Genomic DNA, 19,952 nt, shown 5'->3' on the forward strand with positions numbered 1-19,952 from the left:
AAGCTAAGTAACTAACTACTTTAAACAGCATACCTGAAACAAGACCACACTATTTAATCAGAAATTTACAAAGATTTTTACCAAATTGAGTATTATAATTTCACTTAATTTCTGCACAAACTAAGATAAACAAAAATGTTGCTCAAAAAATTCATTGTGGGCTACACAAATAGATTCACAGCAGTATTTGGCAACCACCAATAAAATTTATTTACCACATTGCAAGGCTACTAGTACATGAATAAATTAAATTACTGGTCTCTGAATGAGGGATTTGAGCAAGAGATAAATTACATCAAAATCAATAAATTTTTTACATGAATTAACTTGAAGAATGTAAGAGGTTAACCTTACTCTTTCCAAGAACAAAATCAAATGGCATTGTATAGTGTTATCTGTCTTCTTTACAGCGTCCACCAAGTGCGAATGACAAGTACCATTTACGTCAGTTTCTTATGTGAATATGAAGTGTTTATAAATTTCTATAAATTAAATTATTTTTTAAGCTTCATATCAAATGAGTTGTAGATCTACTTAAAGTATGACTTCTTCTTTCGAAGAATGAAGGAAGGCTGACAAGCGAGGGAGATGGGATACCCTGTTAAAGACAAGACAAATATTTTATACTTACTTTTCCTTTTAAAAAATTATAGCATACAGTTCAGCATATCATTTTTACATTTGATTAAAAAAAATCTGAAAATTCTAAATTCCTTAAATAAATAAAAAGATTTGCAATTAGGTTGGGGGCTAGAAAGAAAATACAATTAAAACAATTTTACCATTTTGAAAACAGAAAGTAAATGGATAGACTACACATTAATTCAATTGGGAGAAATACTGGCTTACTGCTCATAGTGATACCTAATTTTTGTGAAAGATTAATAACTCAGGGACCTCCCTGGTGGTGCAAGGGGTTAGGACACAACCTATGGGAGCTGTCCGCAGCCCCTGCAGCACGAGTTTGAGCCCCAGCTGGCAAGGGAGCTACCCACATGGCACAGCAGACCTCTCCTGACTTGCCTGCTGCTCCCCTCAGAAGTCTACTTTGATCCATCTGCCTGTTCTGTTCCCCACTCTGTCTCTAGTGAATCCTCTCACCCCCGTACCTCTGGCCTGTACACCAATTCTTGTATGCATAAATAAATAAATCTTTAAAAAAAATCAATAACTCAGTGTTTCAGGTTATTTATAAAATTATGTATTAGTATACATGTTTTTTGAGGTATACCTAAATCCTAGTTGGTTTCTTACCCTTATCATAAAGCAGAATTAAGAGTAAAATTACTTCATGGAAAATAATTTTCTAAACGTAAGTCATATATTCACCTAAAGAGATTTTGTATTATATGTGCAAACTATATATATGTGTATAATTTTGTACCATATAAAAACTGAGCAAAACAGCAGCACTTCTATTAATAACAATTACTAAATTGCTAAGGTGCTGAACGTATTGTTCAAGGGTCAAAGTAAAATATCATCCAAATTTTTAACAACAACAAAGAAACGTGCACAAGAATACCAAAAACCCACAAGTGGATGCACATCAAAATGAATTATAAAGAATGTTATGATTTTAACATAACTATAATTTAACATAGAGCCAAGAAGGTAGTTAACTATAAGTTCTCATCAACAAGAGAGTAAAATGAAGTGTTTAAAGAGCTGGGCAAGTAACATATTACCATTCAAGTGATAACAAAGCAATGATTTAAGCAGATATTATAAAAGTTCACATTTTCCTCAGGTGAAACTTTTATGATTTGCCATATTAAAAGCATAAATTTTATATAAATGCTATAAATCTAAAATTAAGAATCTGCTGTGGGATATAAATCCACTTTATATGACAATTACCACTATTTCTAAAAAAAATCATTTTCCTACGTAAGAAAATGATTACTCGGACTGAATTTTTCTGGACTTAAGAGCAAATTACCCTGCAAAAGTATTTTTATGTGCCAATCTTCAAGGAAACTATTAGGCTTAAGTTGCAAATTCAAAGCAGTTATAAAATCGTGACTGCTGCCATAGCCCCCCGCCCTTAATCTAATAAGTGATTCTGTGGTGAAAGGGTACTTTCTATTTCCAAAAATATAAATTTCAAACAGCCAATAAGCTCACATTAAACGTCATGAAGCTTGTTTCCATTACTGGTTGGAACATCTCCTATTTCTTCACAAATATCAAAGATGACTTGGACAGAACTTTTTTTGAAATTTGAAAAATCAGTATTTCCTTCTAGTATCTCTGAATAATTAGCAAATGAAGCAGAATGATGTATAGATCGAAACCAGGAGTTTCGGGAGCGCCCACCAGTACAGTCTGAGCACTGGACATGAACATGCTTAGTAAGTCCAATTATATTGCTTGTGGAAACATAACGGGTAATCTGTTAGAACAGAAATAAGCAACTGAGAGAAGAGGACATGAATGTCTTAAAGATTTTTAGGTACTTATTTATGTATAGTGTCTACATAAAAGTAACAAAATCATAAATAATATACATTTTCTAAAAACTCCAAAATGGCTTCATTTGAAAAGCAATGTTATAATAATTACTACAGATGCAGGAAATAAACAAGAGATACCAGCCTTCAAAAAGCTTATAATTTTATTTTAATCAATGGATGCTTATTATATTTAGTTAATTTTTATACATCAGATTTCTTTGTATATCTTTACATTACAACTAACTACAACTCTTCCATTTGGTTAAGATTAATCTCAATCAATTATTTGTATAAACATACTCATAGATTTAACCCCAACCCTTTGTTGTATTAAATAATTAACTTTAAAAAGTTATTGAGTATTAGATGCCTTGCCTCTGTGTCATATAATAAAAAGCAACCACTTATAAAACACTGAAGCACTCACTATGTGCAAGGAACTGTTGTAAGCATTTTAATACATTAACTTACTTAATCTTTACAATTACCACTTTAGATTCATGTTATAGATGGCAAAATTAAGAGATCTTTAACACTTGCCAGAAGTTACAGAGCAAAGGCAGGAGGTGAACACTGAGTACAAATGTTATATACTCAAATTGCTTTTGAGCATATAATCACATTACATCATATGTGTATGTTTATTTATTTTTCTAACTTTAAAAAAAAAAAGTTATTTATTTATTTATACAAGCACTGGGTACAGTCAGAAGTGTGGGAAGGTGAGAGAATTCACAGAGCCAGAGCAGGGAACAGAACAGGCAGACTGACGAAATACACTGCTGAGGGGAGTAGCAGGTGGCAGGAGAGGTCTGTTGCACCATGCGGGACCCTCGCAGCCCAGCGCTCAACCGCTGCACCACCAGGGGAGGCCCGTGTATGTTTATTTAAACATCATTGTATTTAGTCCTTACAATAACATAGGGTGAATACTATTAAACTCATTTCTCTCATCTACAAAAATGGAGAGAAGAAAATATAAGCTTGTTGAGAGACACACAACCAAGAAGCAAGCTCACTTTCCTTAACTTTACATTAGGTTAATGATTTTACAAAAAAATGATACATCACTCACATAGTTAGTGACAGTAATAAATACTATAAATGTCCTTAATATTACCTTATAATTCTGACACTGTGGGGAATCTGCATTCTTTAAGAAACATACAAACAAATTAAGAACCTACATCAGGCCTCCCTGGTGGCGCAGGCGTTAAAGTCTCAGCACTATCAAGCTGTCCTCAGCCTCTGAGGTAAGAGTTTGCTCCCTGGCCAGGGAGCTATCCACGTGGCGCAGCAGACCTTTCCTGTCTCGCCCGCAGCTCCCCTCAGCAGTGTATTTCAGTAGATCTGCCTGTTCTGCTCACCACTCTGTCTCTGGTGAATCCTCTCACCCCCCACACCTGACCTGTGGCCTACATCCCAGTTCTTATATGCATAAATAAATAAAAAATAAATTTTAATAAAGAATCCACATCATCCACTCAAATTCACAGGTTCAGAGATTATATTGTACGCATTATAAAACAGTAAAAAGTAAGAAAACTTAGTCTCTGTTATATTATTGGAATCAATCTGTATAAACAGAACTACTACTATTTACATTAATAAAGGATAAGCCAGACTGAAACATGTTTCTTAGAGAATTTAGAACATATCTCAATCCCAATATAATTTCCAATAACCACACACTGAATTTATTGCTAATCAATAAAATTAGATTTTCTCAGTTGCTTTTGTCCAATGAAGAGGTTAGAAGTTTAGACACACCCAAAAAATAAAGATAACGAGATTACCATCTTTAAAAAGTCAAAAAAAATTCCACCAACTCCATAAATGTGAATAAGTCATTTATCCCATGAAATCAAAGTCACTTACTGCTAATGATGATGTGCTAGACAAACGACTCATTACATGCTTGTCATTGCTGAGAGGACTTCTTCCCTCCACTGAGCTTTGGGATGTCATAAGAGCCCTCCGTAGAGCTCTTTTTGGTGTTTTGGAGAAAGAGAATGCTCTTGTAACCTAGAGTTAAAAAAGACTTAGAGTTAAACCAAGACAAATCTAATTTAACAGATTAAAAAAAGATTATATATAAAGATAAATACACATTGAAAGCGTTTATACAAATAGTATATAGCAGAATTTGAATCTCTTTAAACAAAGCGGTGAGAAAGCAGTATACTGTAGACTATTCCATCGTGTTTCAGAGAGTCCCACAGTTCAATGGCAGAGAAAGTGGGAGAAAACCCAGGTTCTCGTCTGATAATACTAACAATTCAGTTGGGTTATCTTTAACCAAAGTAACAGGTTCATTTGTATCATCATTTAACATGTTTCTCTATGATACTTCAAACATGTTAAATGCCAGGGGATATAAAGACAATTTTCCCTCAAGGCAAAACAAAACAAACCTTGTAAATCTAACAATAGACTATGACTACATATTTACCCTGGATGTAAAAGTTCTACTTCTATTTGTTTAAAAAAAAAAAAAAAAAAGCCTATTACCATCATTCTAATGTAGTCTTCAATAAGTCTGACAAGGTAAGTAGGGAAGTTATCTTCATTATTAAGAGATTGAAACATGGGTGAGGAATAGATCCCAGGTCTCCTGCCTTTTGCTGAAAAATACCTGAGCAATATTTAAAATGATACACACACATTTGTATCTAACAACCATCATGGCATTTCTAGAGAAATAGAGTTCACAGAATTATCACTGTTATGAGAATGGGAGGGATAACAAAGGTGTTATGATTTCTGTGCCAAAGAATTCACTGAATAAGAGCTATTAACTCGGTAGGCTATTTTCTAGAATCAAATAAAAGTTTTATTTCACATTATCCTTATAATGATATCTATGGCAATATTTCTTTTAACATACTGTGAGAAATACAACTTGAAGATAATGTTAAATAATTTCACTAAAACTTACTTTTTTGGAAGTCTTTTTTATTGCTCTAGATGCTCTACTCAATGTACTGTCCATGTCTTTCGTATTTACTTCAAAGGATTCTGGGTCAGCAGAGTAAATAAGATTCTCCTATTGAAAAACAACACATTTCAATTATTTTTAAATAAATAAAAGCACACAACTGTTTCTAAAATCAAATCCTTAAGCATTTATACAAATATGGTATTTATAAATGAAGCTACTCACAATTTTTGATGTGGTTGATATACTTTCTACTTTAAAATCTAATTTAAGGATAGTGTAAATAAGCACTCAAGTGAAAAATTCATCACAAGTACCATGGACATTAAAGCAATCAGAAAAAAACCTCAGTATAAAATCGTACTAACACCCTACAATTACCAATGCTTGCTTTGAGTTTTCATGACTGACTTGGATAGTCTTGGTTTTTCTAAAGTTTCTCTTATTTCATTATAACCACAAAATCCACCTACCTGTTACAGACCTTCTCCACTTGATCAACTTGCTAAATGACTCATAGTTGGTTATCTAATCCCAAAAAGATAACAGTACTTATCCTCATCATTATCTTTTAAAAACAATGCTACTACTTTTTTCTAATTTAAAATCACACTCATTATAAAAGTTTGGAAGAAAAATTTAAATCACAGACAACTCTACCAACCATTTACCATTTACATTGGTATATTTCTTGATATTTTCCAACATGCATAAAGTTTTATTAGAACAATAATTGTAGTCATACTATTCAATTTTTTATCTTAAGGTTTTCAATTAGCATATACTATGGGTAATCTCATTAAGTACTGAAAGAAATTACTCTTAATGAACAGCAAATAAGTCTCTTCTGTTTATACTACAATTAATTTGAACATGACATTATTTTTGAGCATTTACAGTACTTTTACTTTACTGTTATTAATAAACTATTTCAATAGTGTCAAAATAAACTACTACCCAGGAATAAATTTAATCAAGGAGATGACTTGTAACTACAAAATGCTTTACTGGAAGAAATTAAAAATACAAATAAATGGAAAAACTTCCCATGTTAATGAACTGGAAGATTTTATACTGTTAAGATGTAAATACTATACAGGGCCTCCCTGGTGGTGCAAGGGGTTAAGATGCAACCTATAAAGCTATTTGTAGCCTCTACAGCATGAGTTCGATCCCCAGCCAGCCAGGGAGCAACCCACATGATGCAGCAGACCTCTCCTGACTCGCCCGCTGCTTCCCTCAGCAGTGTACTTTGGTCAATCTGCCTGTTCGGTTCCCCACTCTGTCTTTGGTGAATGCTCTCAATCCACATACCTCTGGCTGTACCCCAGCTCTTGTTTGCATAAATAAATAAATCTTAAAAAAAAAAAAATGTAAATACTATACATAGCAATCCACATAATCAATTAATCCCAACCAAAGTCTCAATGATTTTTTTGCATAAAAATTCATTCTAAAATTCATATAGAATCTCAAGAGACAGCAAATTGCCAAAGAGAAAAAGAAAGTTCAAAGTCCCATACTTCCTGGTTTCAAAACTTACTACAAAGAAAAAGTTCAGCAATCAAAACAGTGTGGTACAAGCATAAAGGGATAGAATGGAATGGAATAGAATGGGGAGCCTAGAAATAAATCTTTACATAAGGTCAAATGCTTTGACATGGGTATCAAACCTTCTCTACAGAGAAAGGACAGTTTTTCAATAAATGGTACTGGAAAATAAGATGTTCACAAGTAAAATGATGAATTTGACCCTTATGTTATACCATACACAAAAATTAATGCAATAAAATGGATCAAAGAACTGAGTGAGTCAAAACGATAACACTCTTAAAAAAAATAGGGTAAAAGCTTCACATTAGATTTAGTAGTAATTGCTTGGATATGATGCCAAAGGCAGAGCAACAAATAGACAAGTTGGACTTCATGAAAATTTAAAATTTCTATGCAAAAGACACTACTAGAGCAAGAGGAGAAAATACTTGAAAAAAATATCTGATAAAGCATTAATTTCCAAACTATATAGAAAAAAATCCTAAAAAGTAAACAAACAACCAGATTTAACATTTCCCACAATATTTACTTAAGCATTTTTGAAATGGATTTAATTTTTCATTTTTCACTCTCTTGACTATATAACTTAGGTGGATATAAGGCTAGAATATCGCATATATGCCTAACTTTCTCTAAGTACTTAACCATTTTAGCATCATATGTTAAGAACTTACTAAATCATTAAGATTCTATATTTACCTTTCAAAAATCTTATTTTAAGGACATCTATCCTTAGATGATCCACCTATAAATTTCTAAATCAGTGTAGTAATGTTCTGATCATTATAACTATAAAAATACAATTTAATATATTGTATGAATTATGAGAGAAGTTTGCTATTTAACTTTTATTGTTGTTCTTTCTTTAAAAAACATCTTTGTAAACATTCTGTGAAATTTCATAAATTCCTTATACAATTTTATAAGAAACTGCAAATGAATTGGCCATCTTTATGCTAACCAGCATTCTCATTCAGAATATCATGAGTATCTCTATAAGGTACTATAATTTTCTTTTTTTTAAAAAAAGATTTATTAATTTATTTATACAAGCACTGGGTACAGTCAGAAGTGCAGGAGGGTGAGAGAATTAACCAGAGTCAGAGCGGGGAGCAGCGGGCACGGCAGGATAGGTCTGCATGCCATGTGGGACCCTTGCCGGCAGCTGGGGATTGAACCAGTGCTGCAGAGGCTGCAGGCAGCTTTGCAGCCCAGCACTCAACCGCTGCGCCACCGGGGAGGCCCGGTACTATAACTTTCTTAAAATGTTTCATGTTTCTTATTTGGCTGTCCCTAGATTTATACTAAAATTCCCTAAATGGATACCAAATTTTTTGGAAAAGAGGTCTTCATTTTCTACACATTTTAGCTGGTATTGCAAGAGTAGAGAAAAATCAATAATAATAAATGTGTAAATTTCTATTTTATTTGGCTACTTAACAAAACTCTGTTATGAATTCTAATAGTTATCAATGGTTCTTGTCAATTACTTAATCATTCGTAAAATAGCTCTGATCAGTTAACACCTGAAGATCCATGTGAAACAAAGCAGTCTGGTCTATGAAGAAGGTCTGCCTATCCTGAGTTTCCCTGCATCCCCATTCACTAACATTTGCAAGATATACATTATGGAGAATTCTTACATTTCATAGTAGAAGGATGACATTTCTCAAACTGCTGTACATATGGCAACATAAACTAAGCAGAGGTGCAACTTCAGTTTTATGAACTTAATTTCATTCCATTTTCAATTTTAATTTCACTGCAATTTTTATTTCATTCTATCAACAAATATACATATTGAAAACCTAGTATTTGATAGGAACTTTACATTCCTATAGAGGTTAAGTTTTTAAAAAAGTTATATTGACATTTAAATATATTTTCCTTCACTATGTTTTGTTTTTAAATTACCAAGTCATTTATCAATGTTCATTCTGAATTGGTCTGTTTAAGGCATTTTTTAAAGACTAAAAAATCCAATGAAATTTGATGGAAAACAATTAGAAGCAACATGACAATTAAAAGTAACTGGCTACAGGGCCTCCTAGTGGCCCAAGCGGTTAAGTCTCAGCACTATCAAGCTATCGCCATCCACTGAAGCATGAGTTCAATCCCCAGCCAAGGAGCCAACCCACATGGCACGGCAGAACTCTGTCTTGGCTGCACTCGCCTCAGCAGTGTACTTCAGTAGATCTGCCTGTTTTTCACCACACTCTGTTTCTGGTGAATCCTCACACCCCTCACACCTGTGGCCTATACCCCAGTTCTTGCATGCATGCATAAATAAATAAAAATAAATCTTAAAGAAAAAGAGTAACTGGCTACAAAATTAACACACACCTATCAAAGATTTACCTATATATGAAATTACTTAGAAAACTTAGTAAAAATACTTCATTTCTAGTAGCATTATATGTGTGTGTGTGTGTATACACACATACATACACATACAAGTAAATCTAGTAAGAAAGCTCACATGTATGTACTTATTTCTGGAAAAATTGCTATGAAGTAAAAAAAAATTTAAAAAATTACTATGATGTATTAACATAGCATAACTAAAGACTAGTGGGGACAGGGTATATAATTTGTTTTTCTAAGTACAAATATTATTATTCAATTTAGAATAAAAATCATAGCACAAATATAAAACTAAGTATCAATAATCTTATTCCTGGGGGAAAAAATTTAGATGTAAAATGTATAAATGTATATACACACACATTTTTATTTATATATATATCAGTGCAATAAGTGTCCTGATCATTGTAACTATAAAAACACATAGTTTTATATATAAATGTGTATGTGTTTATATATATGTGTATAGTATATGAATGAATTAACACCACAAAATACTAAGGAAGAGGTAGAAAGAGTATGGTTAAATGTTGGAGAGCAGACACCAGGTCTTTATAAAGAACCTAAGAAAACAGAAATTCAAGTAAAACCTGTATGGCAACCACTAACCCAAAATCCAAAATAGATGCCTGCAGATGAAGCAGCAAAGAAATTAACAAAAACTAAGGAAGCCATCCAGAAAGAGTAGAAGCAAAGTGAAAACAAAACAGAAAAATAAAACAATCAAAAATAAAATTACTGAAAATAAGCAGCTTATATCAATAATCACTCAAAATGTGAATGGTCTGAATTCATCAGTAAAAAGACACAGGATAACAATGTGGGTGAAAAAATTCCAGCCATCAAAACTTTGTTTACATGATACACACTTAAAATTGAAAGATAAAAACAAATTAAAAATAACAGGCTGGAATAAGGTCATACCTGCTAATAACTCAGAGAGTAAATCAGGAATTGCTATTCTTATATCCAATAAGCTAGACTTTCAACTAATAAGAGTAATCAAAGACAAAGATGGACTCTATATAATGATCAAGGAACATCTCACCAAGATATAATTCATATTACTATTTACGCTCCAAATATAGGAGCACAGTTACGTGAAGCAACTATAAATAGACATAAAACAATATATAAACAAAAATATAATTGTCAGAGATTTCAACACATCAATGACACAAATGGATAGATCATACAGACAGAATATTAACAAAGAAATAAAGGTCTTAGTAAAGTATAGATTAAGATGAACTTAATGGACATTTATAGCATTTTCCATCCTAAAAGCAATGAATACACTTTCTTCTCCAGTGCACATGGAACATTTTCAAGAATAGCTCATATATTAGGACATAAAACAAGTCTTAGAGGGGGGCGGAGCAACATGGCGGCGAGGAGACGCTGCGAGTAAGATCTCCCATTAAAAAAAGTTAATAGGGAGGAAAAGCGGCAGGTCCCAGTGAGAACTGGGACACGGAAGATAAACGGGTGACTCCAGCAAACTACCCGAAGAAGAAAGTGGCCATAAAAGAGGACTAGAAGGGAGGGAAGCGCAGAACCCTGCTCCCCTCCCCCGCCCACAGAGGCGGCACTCTCCCACCCGCAGAGAGGAGGAAAACAACAAACCAAAACAGCCAACAAGAACAAACAACTCAGCAAGCTGGACTGTGAGTGGAAAGGAACTATTGCAGCCACCACACCCCGTGAACAGGAGCTGAGGCGAACCCTGCAGGATTCGCCGCGGCGGTGAGCGAACGGCTCCGGGCACCATTAGAGAAGAACAAAGACCCCGGGAGACGCGCACACAGCCCGGGTTGCCAGTAAGCTTGCGCGGAAAAGCGGCACGCCGGGTGCGCTTGAAAAGCAAGTGCAGACCGGGATCGCGGCTGCCCAGGTCCCCGCGCCTGCGACCTAGGCTTGCAGGGAGACGCGCGGAGGTCCTCACTGAGGTGAAGGTCCCTCCCTGAGTAAGCAGGAACCAGGTGCCCAGGCACGGGAGCGATGCAAAAGGCGCCATTCCCGCGCCACTGAACTGGGCTACAGCCCGCGTCCTGGAACTGAGGGCTTTGAACTGAGACCCGGGGCACGAAAATTCGGGGCGTGGGTTCTCCACGACGGTGGGGCACAAGGCAGACACAGCACCCCAAAGCTGTTGAGGTGTACCCTACCATTCCCGCTCTGTTCCCTGTCCCACGGGGTGGGGGGAGGCGAAAAACAGCCCCCCAAGGACAATAGGAGAGCTCTCTGGTGCCACCTAGCGACCAGGAAAAAAAAGTCACTAACACCCCATAGAACAGGAAATTTCTTAAGACTGCTTGAAAAGGGCAGAAGGCTTCTGGAGGACCCAGTGGCCAGCCGGGAAGTTAGCCCACGCCAGGCCCCTTCCGACCAGCAGCCTGAGCCCACAGAGGGAGCAGGCACCCACGTCCGGGGCAGACCGGGTGCGCAGAAGAGTGTGCCTGAAACCGGAGGCGCAGGGACTGCATCCCGCTTCGCCATTTTAGAACAGGGACATTTCTTCAGTAAAAACTGCCTAAAACCAGCAGAAAGCTCCCCCAGAAGACAGAGATGGCTCTTGGAAGAGCCAGAGGGGAGCGGAGAAGTTCACCCAAGATGCCAGTCAGTCTGAGCAACACAGTGTCCCAACGCATACAACAAATTAGAAAACAGACAGTAGGGAGTAGAAGAACCACACACAACCTAACAACTCCTCAGGAAAGAAGCACACCACAAAAATAAAACCACTCCCCAGATTGCAACGACAGCAACTTGGAAGAACTTCTGAACCTTCCAGAAAGAGAATTTAAAATTGCCATGATTAAAAAAGTGATAGATCAGAAGAAGGAAATTGGGTCCCTAAAGAGGGAAGTAAAAGAAATGCAGGAGATCAAAGAATTAATGGAGGAACTAAAGAACTCTGGGAAAAGCAATGAAAGCAGAATAGGTGAAATGGAAGAGCGAATAAGTACTCTTGAAGACACAGAAATAAAAAGAACCAAAACAGAAAAGGAAAGAGAAGTACGAAGGAAAAAGAATGAAGAAAGACTTCGGGAACTATCTGACTCCATGAGGAAAGGAAATATAAGAGTTATAGGAATTCCAGAAGGAGAGGAGAGAGATGTAGGAACAGAGAAAATATTCATGGATATAATTGAAGAGAACCTCCCAAATGCGAAGAAGGAGCTGAAAATTGATATACAAGAAGCAAGAAGAACACCAAACTTCCATGACGAAAGGAAAAACCCAGCAAGACACATAATAGTAAAGCTCCCAAGAATCCAGGACAAGGAAAAAATAATGAAGCTGACAAGAGGGAAGAAACAGAAAACATTCAAAGGAAAACCAATCAGGCTGACATCAGACTTCTCTGAAGAAACACTACGGGCAAGGAGAGAGTGGAGGGACATAGTCAACAGACTCCAAGAAAACAGATGCCAACCAAGAATATTCTATCCCGCAAAGCTCTCTTTCCTCCATGAAGAAAGAATATGGACCTTCCCAGACAAAGAGAAACTCCGGAAATTCATTACGACTAAACCCCCACTCCAAAAAATACTACAAGGAATCCTAAAGCCAGAACCTCAGAGGGACGAATAACAACGAAAGAAGACCAAAAAAAAAAAAAAAAAGTTATTAAAAGAATAAATAAAATCAAAGGAAAGACAAACATAATGGCAAATACAGATGCTAACATATCAATATTAACTCTAAATGTAAATGGACTAAACTCTTCAATAAAAAGACACAGAGTTGCAGCCTGGATTAAGAAACAAAACCCAACCTTTTGCTGTCTACAGGAAACACATTTAGCTACAAAAGATAAAAATAGGCTCAAAGTCAAAGGATGGAAAACAATCCTACAAGCAAATGGACCAAAAAAGAAAGCAGGAACAGCTATACTTATATCAGATAAAACAGACTTCAAACTCAAAAAAATAAAAAGAGACCCCAATGGTCACTACATTATGATTAAGGGGACAATACTTCAAGAAGAAATAACACTCATTAACATATACGCACCAAACGAAAGAGCACCAAAATATATCAGACAACTGTTGTCCTCTCTGAAAACAGACATCAGAGAAAACACATACGTAGTGGGAGACTTCAACACACCACTATCAACAATGGATAGATCAACAAGACAAAAAATAAGTAAAGAAACTAAAGCTCTAAATAAGGACCTAGAGCATTTGGGCTTAACAGACATCTATAGAACACTAAACCCAAAAAAAACAGAGTACACATTTTTCTCAAGCGCACACCGATCATTCTCCAGGATCGATCACATACTGGGGCACAAGACAAACATCAACAGATACACCAAGATTGAAATCATACCAACCATCTTTTCTGACCACGAAGGCATCAAACTAGAAATAAATCATAAAAAGAAGGCAAGGAACTATCCTACCTCATGGAGATTAAAAGCCACACTACTGGAAGACCACTGGACTAATGAGGAGATCAAAGAAGAAATTAAAAAATTCTTTGAATTGAATGACAAGGAGGACACCAATATCCTAAATGTATGGGATGCAGCAAAAGCAGTAATAAGAGGAAAATATATAGCAATAGAAGCTCACATCAAAAAACAAGAAAGAGGGCCTCCCCGGTGGCGCAGCGGTTGAGCGCTGGGTTGCGAAGCTGCCCGCGGCCTCTGCGGCGCCAGTTTGATCCCCGGCTGCTCCCCGGCCATGGGAGGAGGGTCCCACATGGCGCGCAGACCTCTCCTGCCGCTCGCTGCTCCCCTCAGCAGTGTACTTCGGTCCTTCTGCCTGCTCTGCTCCCCGCTCTGGCTCTGGTGAATTCTCTCACCCTCCCGCGCTTCTGACTGTACCCAGTGCTTGTATAAATAAATAAATAAATCTTTAAAAAAAAAAAAAAAAAAAAACAAGAAAGAATTCAAAGAAACAACCTAATCTCGAAGCTCAAAGATCTAGAAAAAGAACAACAAAAAAACCCCAAAACCAGTAGAAGAAAAGAAATAATAAAAACCAAAGCAGAAATAAATGAAATTGAAACTAAAAAAACAATCCAAAAGATCAATGAAACCAAGAGCTGGTTCTTTGAAAAAATCAATAAAATAGACAAACCCCTAGCCAGGCTCACAAAGGAAAAAAGGGAGAAAGCACAAATACACAGGATCATAAATGAAAGAGGAGAAATCACAACGGACACAGCAGAAATCAAAAGAATAATCAGTAACTACTATGAACAGTTATATGGAAACAAGTTCAACAATCTAGAGGAGATGGACAAATTCCTACAACTCTACAATCACCCAAAGCTAGTTAAAGAAGAAATAGAACACCTAAACAGACCAATTACAAGCAGCGAAATTGAAATGGTAATCAAAAACCTCCCCAAAAACAAAAGCCCAGGACCTGATGGATTTACAAATGAATTCTACCAAACATTCAGAGACAAATTAGTGCCTATCCTTCACAAACTCTTCCAAAAAATTGAGAAGGAAGGGACAATACCAAACACGTTCTATGAAGCCAATATTACACTAATACCAAAACTGAATAAGGACAACACAAAAAAGGAAAACTATAGGCCAATCTCCCTAATGAACACTGATGCAAAAATCCTCAGTAAAATTTTAGCTATCAGAATCCAGCAATGTATCCATAAGATAATTCACCACGACCAAGTTGGATTCATTCCAGGGGCACAAGGATGGTTTAACATCCGAAAATCAATCAACGTTATCCAACACATCAACAAAAAGAAATATAAAAACCATATGATAATATCAATAGATGCTGAGAAAGCTTTCGACAAAGTGTAACACCCATTCATGATAAAAGCCCTTGAAATTCTTGGGATACAAGGAACATACCTCAACATCATAAAGGCCATCTATGACAAGCCAACAGCCAGTATCATTCTCAATGGTGAAAAGCTGAAAGCAATTCCATTAAGATCTGGAACAAGACAAGGATGTCCACTCTCACCACTGCTTTTCAATATAATACTGGAAGTCCTAGCCAGAGCAATAAGACAAGAGAAAGACATCCAAGGAATCCAAATAGGAAAAGAAGAAGTCAAACTATCACTATTTGCAGATGATATGATAATATACATAGGGAACCCCAAAATCTCCACAGAAAAACTAATTCAACTCATCAATCAATATAGTAAAGTGGCAGGATACAAAATCAACACGCAAAAGTCAGTAGCCTTCCTATACACAAACAATAAATCTGAAGAAGAAGAAATCAAAAAAACCATCCCTTTTATTGTCGAAACAAAAAAAATCAAATATTTGGGAATAAATCTAACAAAAGAGGTAAAGGACATATACAAAGAAAACTATAAAACACTGTTAAAAGAAATAGAAGAAGACACAAAGAAATGGAAAGACATCCCCTGCTCATGGATTGGAAGAATAAACATTATTAAAATGGCCATCCTACCAAAAGCAATATACAGATTCAGTGCTATTCCAATCAAAATCTCAATGGCATTCTTCAAAGAAATAGAACAATTATTGATGAAATTCATATGGAATCACCAAAAACCCCGAATAGCCAAAGCTCTACTGAAAAAAAAAGGAGGAAATGGAGGCATCACACTCCCAGACTTCAAACTATACTACAAAGCCATAATCATCAAAACTGCATGGTATTGGAACAAGAACAGACATACAGACCAATGGAATCGAATAGAAAATCCAGAAATAAACCCACAGATTTATGGTCAACTAATCTTTGACAAAGGAGCAAAGACTATGCATTGGAGCAAAGAAAGTTTGTTCAATAAATGGTGCTGGGAAAACTGGGTCGCTACATGCAAAAGAATGAAGCTTGACCACTACCTCACACCATACACAAAAACCGACTCAAAATGGATTAAAGAACTAGACATAGGACCTGAAACCATAAAATACATAGAAAGAAATATAGGCGAAACACTACAGGATTTGCACATCAAAGACATCTTTACAGACACATCACCCAAAGCAGTGATAGTGAAGACAAAGATAAACAGCTGGGACTACATCAAATTAAAGAGCTTCTGCACAGCAAAAGAGACAATAACAAAAACAAAGAGAAACCCCACCAACTGGGAGAACATTTTTGCACCCAACACTAATGATAAAGGACTGATCACAAAAATCTGCAAAGAGCTGATGAGACTCAACAACAACGAAGAAAATAATCCAGTCAAAAAATGGGCAGAAGAGCTAAAAAGAAACTTCTCTGAAGAGGAAATGCAAATGGCCAACAGGCATATGAAAAAATGTTCAACATCACTTGTCATCAGGGAAATGCAAATCAAAACTACCATGAGATACCATCTCACACCAGTGAGAATGGCACATATTAAAAAAACTAGCAACAACAAATGTTGGCGAGGGTGTGGAGAAAAAGGAACTCTTCTGCACTGTTGGTGGGAGTGCAAACTGGTCCAACCACTATGGAGAGCTGTGTGGAGATTTCTGGACCTACTAAACATAGAGCTTCCATATGATCCAGCAATTCCACTCCTAGGGATTTACACAAAGGACACAGAAACATCAATTCCAAAGAGCACCTGCACCCCTATGTTTATAGCAGCACTGTTTACAATAGCTAAGCTTTGGAAACAACCCAAATGCCCAAAAATAGATGACTGGATCAAGAAGATGTGGTACATATATACCATGGAATATTACTGAGCATTCAAAAAAGATAAACACATACAATTTGCAGCAACATGGATGGCGCTGGAAGGGATCATGCTCAGCGAAATAAGCCAAAAAGAAAAAGAAAAATACCGGATGGTCTCACTCATAGCAGGAATCTAGAAAACTTAAATAAGGGACCAGGAAAATGAATATAAGAAAGTGAAAATCAAAATCAACAAAAAACTATGAACCAGAGACACTTTTTGGGGGGTGGGGGGCGGGAGGGGAAGGATTGGGGTTAGAATGGGGCGTTTGCAATTGTATGGGGGAATATAAAAATAAAATTTATTATTTAAAAAAAAAAAACAAGTCTTAGAAATTACTAGAAAATAAAAATTATATCAAGTATCTTCACAGATAATGCTATCAAACCAGAAATTAACCATAAAAGGAATCCTGTGGGGGTGAGGAGAGGATATGTGGAAATTAAACAGAACCTTTTATCAACAATCTTTGGCTCAATGAAGAGAGGTCCCAATGTAACATCAAACTCTGCAGTTGAAGAAAGTAGAAAAAAACAAAAGCACACAAAAGACAGTAGAAGGCAACAAATAATAAAAATAAGAGCAGAAATAAATGAAATAGAAAACAGTCCAAAAGATCAGTGAAATCAAGTTGGTTACTTGGAAAAAAATAAACAAAATTGACAAGCCATTAGCTATGTTTGGAATAAGAGAAAAAAACCCAAATTAACAGAATCAGAAATGGAAAAAGTGAAATTACAACAGATACTGCAGAAGCACACATGATCCTAAGAACCTATTATGAAAGTCTCCATGCAAACAAATTGGACAACTTAGAAGAAATGGACAAATTCTTAGACTCATATAACCTTCCAAGATTGAACCAGGATGAAATGGCCAGCTTAAATAGTCCAATCATAGTACTGAAATTGAAAGGGTAATAAAAAAACAAAAGCCCAGGACCAGATGGCTTCACCAGTGAATTCTACCCAATTTATAAAGATTTAACACCTGTCTTACACACTAAAAAAATGAAGAGGGGGAAAATCTCCCCAATACATCCTACATTACCTTCATCCCATAATCAAAGACAGTACAAAAGAGAAAATTATAAACCATTATCTCTGATGAACACAGGTATAAAAATTCTCAAAATCCCAGCAAACTGAATACAGCAACATATCAAGAGAATCATCCACCATGATCAAATTGGTTTCATCCCAGGGATGCAAGGCTGGTTCAACATATGTAAATCAAGCAATGTCTTCCATCAGATCAACAGAAGGAAGACAAATATCACATGATCTTATCAATAGAGGCCAAAATGTATATGTCATGATCCAACATCCATTTATGATTAAAAACCTTCCCCAAAATGGGAATAAATGGAATATTAAAAAAGTCATATATGACAAACATACAGCCATATCATACTCAATAGTAAAAAGCTAAAAGCATTTCCACTAGGATCACAAACAAGACAGGGGTGTCCACTATTATCACTGTTATTCAACATAGTCCTGGAAATTAAAGCTGAAGCAATTAGGCAAGAAAAAGACATAAATGGAATCTAAATTGGGAAAGAAGTGGAACTTCCACTATTCACAGATGACATGAGAAAATACTTGGAGAAACCAAAAGATTCTACAAAAGTATTTCTAGAAATAATAAATGAATACAGTCAGGTGACAGAATACAAAATCAATATACAAAAATCAGTGGCATTTCTATATGTGAACAATGCATCAGAAGAAAGGGATCTGAGGAACCCAGTTCCATTTAAACTCACCCTCAAAAGAATGAAATGCCTGGGTATAAATCAAATGAAGTTGGTGAAGGCTTGTATAATGAAAACTATAAAACTCTATTAAAGAAAATAAAAGAAGACACAAAGAAATGGAAAGCTACCCATGTTCATGGGTAGGAACAATTAACATCATTAAAATGGCCATACTAGCTAAAAGTTCACAAATTTAACACATACCTATGAAAATACCAAAGACATTTTTAAAGGAAATAAAACAATTATCAATTTTATATGGAACCACAAAAGGCCCCAAATAGCTCAAGCAATCTTGAGAGAAATGAAAAAAAAATGGAGGCAGACCCTCTTTCTGACTTCAAACAATATTACACAGCAACAGAATCAGAATAGTATGGTACTGGAACAAAAACAGAAACTCAGACCAATGGAACAACCATTTAATACAGTCCCACTTGTTTATTTCGTTTTTGTTTTCCTTGCTGCTGGGGTTATATTCCTAAATACGTATTTGTGGTAGATGTGCTGTAGTGTGTCCACTATATTTTCTTTCAAGCACTCTGTGGTTTTGGTTGTTTTGTCCAAATCTTTAATCTAATTTGAGTGTATTTTTTATGTATGGTGTTAAATATGGATCTTCCTTTATTCTTTTTTTAACATGTTGTTATCCATGTTTCCCAGCAGCACTTATTAAAAATATTTGCATACCATACACCTGATAAGGGGCTAATTTCCAAAATTTACAAAGTACTTACACAATCCAACAAAACAAAGTAACAAAAGATCCAATTAAAAAATGGGCAAACAATCTCTCTCAATGAATGGATTGAGAAACTGTGGAGCATATATTCAATAGAATATTACCAGCTGTAAAGAAAGATGAAGTGACAGCATTTGGTACAACATGAATACACCTTGATGTGATTAGGTTGAGTGAAATCGCCCAAAAAGTAAGATTTCAAATGGTTTCACTCTTCTGCGAAATAATTACACACAAACAATAAAAGAAATTTGATCTCAGCAAAAAAGATAACAGTTACCAGAGGGAATAAGAGAAAAAAGGGTGGGGATGAGGGGCACTGACACAGATTGGCTGCAAGCAAAGATGGTTTGATGGAGGCAATTATAAAATAAAAAGACGAGTTTTGTTCAAAAAAATGAGATTAGAAAGTAATGATTTCTGCCATTTAGATACAGAATACTAATTTCTCCAGTAATGGAAAATCAGCTACAGATT

At 35.7% G+C, this 19,952-nt stretch overlaps 1 protein-coding gene across 12 annotated transcripts in view; it reads right to left on the reverse strand.

Moving 5' to 3' along the window:
* Nucleotides 1–508: 508 nt before the first annotated feature.
* ECT2 (epithelial cell transforming 2) overlaps nucleotides 509–19,952 on the reverse strand; it is a gene marked incomplete at both ends in the record, with an annotated part of 66,577 nt that continues 47,133 nt past the window's right edge. For 11 of the 12 annotated variants that reach the window (XM_084231824.1, XM_084231821.1, XM_084231819.1 and 8 more), the window contains 3 exons: nucleotides 509–598; nucleotides 4,335–4,481; nucleotides 5,395–5,502. In XM_084231824.1, the coding sequence (XP_084087950.1) occupies nucleotides 509–598; nucleotides 4,335–4,481; nucleotides 5,395–5,502 (345 nt within the window). The remainder of the gene's footprint in view (nucleotides 599–4,334; nucleotides 4,482–5,394; nucleotides 5,503–19,952) is intronic. The other variant, XM_084231818.1, reaches the window with a different exon arrangement.

The sequence above is a fragment of the Talpa europaea genome (genome assembly GCF_964194135.1).
Source record: "Talpa europaea genome assembly, chromosome: 4".
NCBI lineage: Eukaryota > Metazoa > Chordata > Mammalia > Eulipotyphla > Talpidae > Talpa > Talpa europaea.